Source organism: Rhea americana, unplaced genomic scaffold, assembly GCF_003343005.1.
Source record: "Rhea americana isolate MKP2758 unplaced genomic scaffold, rheAme1 scaffold_0, whole genome shotgun sequence".
In the NCBI taxonomy this organism is placed as follows: domain Eukaryota; kingdom Metazoa; phylum Chordata; class Aves; order Rheiformes; family Rheidae; genus Rhea; species Rhea americana.
Window position 1 is genome coordinate 20,706,613 of NW_028185037.1, and position 6,360 is coordinate 20,712,972.

Sequence of the window (6,360 nt, forward strand, 5' to 3'; positions counted from 1 at the left end):
GCCCATTTCTCTCCGCGCCGCCGCCGCTTGCGGGGAGGAGGGGGGCGAAGATGGCGGCGAGGTTGAGCGGCGGCGAGAACCGGCTGGTGTCGCTGCCCCTTTCGCGCATCCGCGTGATCATGAAGAGCTCGCCGGAGGTCTCCAGCATCAACCAGGACGCGCTGTTCCTCACTGCCAAGGCCACGGTACCGCCCGCCCCTCTCCCGGCGCGCCCAGGTCGGGCCCGGCGCCGAGGGGGCCTCTCGGGCCCGCGCCTGCCCCGCGCCGCGGCCCCGAGCGCAGCGCCGCGGCCCCGAGCGCAGCGCCGCGGCCCTAGCAGAGGCCCCTGCGGGACTCGGCACAGAGCGCCCGGTCTATATACACGGTCAAGTAACACCCCCCCCCCCTCCGGTTTAATTGGGGATTAAGGGAAATTGCTGCCAACTATAGGTATGATTTCRGTGCTTGGCTGATTCCTTCGTTTTGATTCCTAGGAGCTTTTTGTTCAGTATTTGGCTACGTACTCCTACAARCACGGCAGAGGCAAGGAGAAGAGCGCTCTGACTTACAGTGACCTGTCTCGTACTGCGGAAGAGTGTGAAACCTTCCAGTTCCTTGCAGGTATCTATAGAGTAATAGTAAATCCGGGATGTAATGAAATAGTGCTATCATTGAGTAGAATTGTGTCCTTGCAGAATTACTGGTCATGAATCTCCTGAAGAACGTTCAGGTGTGGCTTGTAAACTGCATCACTAAAAACTTTTATTTGTTAATGAATTAGGATTTTTCTTGTGCTGGAAGATTACACAAGGCTCTTTAGTCTTCAGCATATTACTAGACCCATTTCTTAGATTCAAATAACTCCATCTGAAAGCTTTCAAGTCTGTAAAATTAGATCATTTTACATCTTCATGTGCCAACTTCTGTGGCCTCAAAAACTACGAATTTAAATCTGCAAGTCTTCTTTCTCAGATTCATTCTATGGTTCCCCTCTCTCTTTTCAGTATATAGAGATGCCGTGCATGCACGTATACACACATTGCTGATACTGAGATTTTTCTTCTAACACTTAGCTCTGAAAAGATACTTGTATAGGTTGAGAATGAGAGATACCTAACCCAGTTTTTCTCTGGGCACATTGTGGACGTGTTTTCAGAGCAAGCAGTCCTGCTTTGTCTCAGGTACATCATTATTGTCCTCAGCAATATCTTACCTGAATGCAAAAGAACATTTTGAAGAAAAGGGCATAAATGGGATGGCTATCCCATTAAATCTGTGTAAGCTGGCTAAGTAACTGAGCACTCTATTTTACCTTTACATCAAATAAAAAGATGTAAGTGAATAGGTAGCAAAAGTTCATTGTAACAATATTACAATATTTATTACAATAAAAGTTTATTGTAATCAGTTTTATAAAATGTGTTCCTCATCTTCCATTACTTGTACCCTGAGTGGGCAGGTCCCTCCTTTTCTTACAGCTTGCTTATAAGGCAGAGTAAATAATCTGCTTACTCCCTAAAGTAATAACAACTTCTTAAAATTGCCTCTCTTGGACTGTGTTTCAGTAATGATATGGATGCAGCAGTATTACTCAGATAACTTAAGTATTCAAACCTTCTTTAAAGAAGCAATTCTACCTTTCAGATATCTTACCAAAGAAGATCCTAGCTAGCAAGTACCTAAAAATGCTTGAAAAAGAGAAGCGAGATGGAGAAATGGGGGAAGATGATGAAGACGAGGAGGAGGAAGATGATGAAGATGAAAGCGTTGAAGAGGATGTTGGATCTTAAGGCTAACAGAGAGTTACTTCATAGTTAACCCATTTTCTGTTGTATAAAGGATGCTATTTTTGTGACCGAGAATCCAGATGCTGGACATACTTACACACTGAGCCATCTGCTTTTGCTTTGTTTACGAAGTTTAGAAATTGAACTTCATCCTTGCGAAGAATGGAATTCTTCGCTGAGATGCATGATGGGGAAAGAAGAGTTATTGTAAATCTGACAGCAGAAATTGTTCAGACGATTTAAAATTACTTCAGACAATCGTTAAAGAAATTTAAAATGTTTGATGGGCAATGCAGCTCTCAGGCCAAAGGCTCTTTCTCCCTCTGACTGGGAGTGAGTCCTCCCCCAGTTTGTCTCTTTCCTTGGAGTGGAAAATGAGGGGAGGGAAGACTTCTTACTCASTGTCTACAATCCTGCCTTTGCCTCTGTGGGCAGACAGTAACTGATCAAACCTTCTCCCAGTTTTATGGAACAGTGCAAGGGCATTAGCAGTGGACCAAGCCCATGTTAAAAAAAAAAAAAAAATCTTCTGAAAAAAACGAAACAAAAAAGCTGCTTCTGTAATGCAGCCTAAATAGCTGTGTCTGCACAGAAATAAGCTAGAGGGTGAGATCCATTCCAATAGCTAATGTGGCTCTGCAGCTGTAGCTGTAAAAATTAGAAGTGTTAGCTAATGATGTAAATATGTGTATCTAGAGTCTTTTTCTCTGTTGAAGTCTCTACTGCAATTTGTCTGTGGTTTTCTACCAAAATGGAYATTATTTTAAGTTTATTGAATGTGAATTGTTGAATGACAAGAGAATGAGCAACCCTTTTATCATTTGAGTGGTAGAGCTGGATTTTTTTTTTCCTGATTTTGTTATGTTTGTGTTTTTGTTTGTTTGGTTTTTTTTTAATAGAGAAATGGCAACAGTCCTCCATGGAACTTTGTATACAAACTTTTTAAAATAAACATTTTATATGAAAAGTGACTGTTAATACAAAGACTCTCTACAGTTCTGCCTAGCTTCAGTCATGTATGCAATGAATGTACAAGCCCAGCTTGTGCTCACTGTTCATCCTTCTGGAAAGGAAGAGGAGTGAAGAGCTGCGTAATGCTTGGAGCCACTGGGAATAGTCTCTGTTAGCAGTGCTAAGTAGATTTAGCCCATTTGGGGATTCTTACCTGTGTTAACCAAGTGTCCATGCAGATACACAGCTAAAGTTTAGTCAGAGATTGAAGCAACTAGGATCTCTCTCCAGATAGCAGAAGGTTAAGAGAAGAATGCTTGTTTCACTGCCTACCCAACAGACACTCATAGAAACCAAGCTCTCCAAGTAAGCACAGGAAAGAGGTTAAGGCACTTAATCTCCAAATCCAATAAGCTTGGCAACAACCTGCCCTTAATCAACCAGGAAATGAGCRGTCTCATACAACACGCTAATTTGGTTTTGGCATATGCAGCCGCTGTTGAAGTAAGTGTGAGGCAGAAAGCGCTGGCAGCTGTGTAAGCTGGTGCACTCTGCATTGTGGTCTAACAGTGCAAAAGTTGGGGTTAGACAAGTAAGATCAGAGACTGGCAGAAGAATAAAGCTCCTGGGCCACAAAACAAATTTTGCAAGATCAAAGCGGATTGCACTATAAAAGCAAAGCTTTTCCCAAAGTTACCATAAACCAAAATTGTATCAGGAATGATGTGGTGAATGGGTAAGTGATGCTTTAGCTGTAGGGAAATTCCCAAGCTGTATGCAAAAGTATTCTATTGTCGAAGGGCTTGGGCAAGGGAAGGGGTGCCCATATAGATACACTCTTGAAAACTGTTGAATTTACTGTTCTGCTGAGTTCTAGACGACTTGGGGAGTTGCCAGGCATTCATTTTTCGGGCCAGTATCAGTGACTTGATGGTAAGGTGCCCAAGCACCCTGAGTGCAGGTGAGTACCTCCTGCTAGGTGCATCTTGCACGGGTGAGATCGTGGCTGGGTTTTGGCACTTGGGTGAGCGTCTGCTTGTGCACCAGAGAGAGGCACATGCAAATCTTCCCGAAGGAAGCGTCACCTTCCCCCGAGGATGCTGAGCACTTGGTCCGTGATGCACACGTGCCTTGTGCAGACTTGGAGCCGTCTGCTGCCAGAGCTGAAGGCACAAGCAATGGGTGTGCTGCTTTCTGAGGGCAGCGCCTGGCCCATGTCCTCCCTGGGGCCTGCAGCTGATGCTTCCCTCTTTGCAGAACRAGGCCTCTGGCTCCCTCGGAAAGCACCGACTTGTCAGGTTGTGCAGCCAGCTTGTCCATAACAGACCCTTCTGTCTGTCCTCCCTGCCTTCCTCTGCAAACTCTCGGACTCCTGATGAATTGAAACGCATCTGAGGCACAAGAAACAGCAAAGAGCATCTCTGCCCTTGGCCGTGAATTCCTGAGGTGAGGCACATGTGAGCAATGGGGTGCACGCACGAGCAATCATGTCCCTAGAGCGGGCTGTGCCCTTTCTGCAACACTACGCAGCCTGAGCCAAGCCAGACTGCTTAGGAACGGGCCTGGTACGAAAGAGGTCCTTGYGCTGGCCTCACTGGTGGGCAGCTGTGTCTGCAGCCTGCTCATCTGGGGAGCRGGGAACGAGTAGAGATGATGAAGGATGAGAGGATTCCTCCAGCCTCTGCRCCACAGGTGTCTCTGAGTGTCCCTAGCACCCTTCTGCATGACTATTCTCCACCACCACCACTCCCACCAGCAGATCTGCTGTCAGCAYGTGCGTGACCCCAGCAGCATGTCACGCCTGTTCCAGTCCTGCAGTCTGTGTCCTGGCATCCCTCTCTAGGCCTTCGGTTGGTGCTTTGGTTTATTTTTTCTCAGCTCCCCTCCCTCCTTTTACTGCTACATCCCTCTTTACAGCAAAACTGATGYGGACACCAAGAGCTGCCAGAAGTGCTGACGTTAACACAGGGTCACGCGCTAAAGCAACCCCCTCGCGCGTGCAGCCGGCTGTGCGAGCACGCTAACTAGCACGATAGCCCCCCAGGGTGGGATTTCAAAGTGCCACCTCCCAGCRTACAGGCACCCGCCTGTATCTCGTGCGGTAAGTCAAAAGCTGGACTCAYGGGCTGTTACAAAACGCAGGCTATAAACCGCATTATTGAACGATACTTTCCCTCCGTGGGTCCCAGAGCCCCTCAGGAGCGCAGCAGCTGCTGCGTCCCCGGCTCTCCATGGCTGCTGAAGGTCACTAGTGCGTCGCTTGAACAGGGCGCGCAGCTCTCAAACAAGCCAGATGTTGGTGGACACAAGCCGACCCCGTCCCGGCGGCTTTCCACGCCGGCTGCCGTAACAATTCGGGAGACCTTCCTCCCCCAGGCTGCCTGAGGAGGCCGTAAGCTCCCATCTCCCAAGGTCTGCAAAAAGGGGTGATGCTTCCTAAGCGTCACTTCGCTAACTATCACTTACCCGTTTCCCTCCTCTCGGAGCTCCTGGGGCACGGTGAGCACCGTCTGCCGCTTGGTGAGACGCGGGAACTCGAGCGCTCTCCTCCGCTGGCTCGGCCAGGAGGCTCCGCGGCGGCCAAAGGTTGCCGTAACCAACCCCGGCTCTTGCATCCACCGAGCCTCGCTGCCATTAAAACCAGCGAGTAGCCTGCGTTTCCCCTGGGGTTTGACACGGGGCAAGACGCCCGGGCTGGAGCAGCGGGACCCCGACGCGAGCAGGAAAACTAAAGCTCTGATTGAGACGAGAGAGAGTCGTGACTCGCTTCTAGCTCGTGTTATCGACCAAMGCGGCGGCTGCCGCCGCTCCCCCCGCGCACCCGGTCGCTGCGGAAAGCGTCCCGATTCCAGCAAAAGGCATCGAGCAGAAGCGTGTAAAGATGAGGAACTTTCATTTTATTGACATACTATGAGGCAAAACAAAATTGACACCATACAAAATAACTTTATAAAATATCATTCACATCATTATTTTGTCAGGAATTACAGCATTCTGAGCTTGTTACAAGTCTTATGTTTTGAGGTGAAAAACACTATGCTAAATCTTTAGTATTAGTTGTATATATATATACAGTAAGAAACCAAAACAGAAACTGTTAGGTTTTTCATGAGTTTATTGCAAAAGTAGTGCAAACTATTTTACCTTGCAAGCTGTAAAACAAACTCGGAAAAGGACCCACCTAAGCTTAAAAACTTGACAATAAATGCTCAATTTCACAGCCTTAGAAGCTTCCTTCAACAGTTCTCAACAAAGAAATTCCCCATCTCTGCACGTTTTTTTCCGATTCTCACCGGCTCGGAAAGGAAGAAGTAGAAAGGCGCTCGCTCGCGCGCGCGACGGAAGCGCCGAGCCCGGCACGCGGGGCGTAGCTGAGAAAGAGTCGAGAAAGCCGTACGAGCGGAAAAAAGAAAGGGAGAAAAAAAAAAGGTACTAACAAACGAGGAATATTGTGCATTTTAGAAATACGGCATCCTTCTCCTGGAGGCCCCTGTGCAGAGGGTCTGTGCTGGGGTGCAGGGCCAACCCGCCGCCCGCGCCCCTCCACGGCGGGATGCCGCTCCTCTACGAGCGCTACGGAAAACAGCGGCCTAAACGCTACCGGGGGCCCCAAAGCAAAACAGGCAGCTAGGAATATCCTTTA

The 6,360-nt window shown here is 48.1% G+C and overlaps 1 protein-coding gene across 1 annotated transcript; it reads left to right on the forward strand.

Annotated features, from left to right (window-relative positions):
• The first annotated feature begins 12 nt into the window (after positions 1 to 12).
• Positions 13 to 6,358, forward strand: CHRAC1 (chromatin accessibility complex subunit 1). The gene is made up of 5 exons (XM_085322008.1): positions 13 to 185; positions 474 to 600; positions 1,624 to 4,163; positions 4,635 to 4,818; positions 4,986 to 6,358. The coding sequence occupies exons 1-3, from the start codon at positions 51 to 53 to the stop codon at positions 1,767 to 1,769; spliced, it is 408 nt and encodes a 135-aa protein (XP_085178134.1). The 5' UTR covers positions 13 to 50; the 3' UTR covers positions 1,770 to 4,163; positions 4,635 to 4,818; positions 4,986 to 6,358.
• The last annotated feature ends 2 nt before the right edge of the window (positions 6,359 to 6,360 follow it).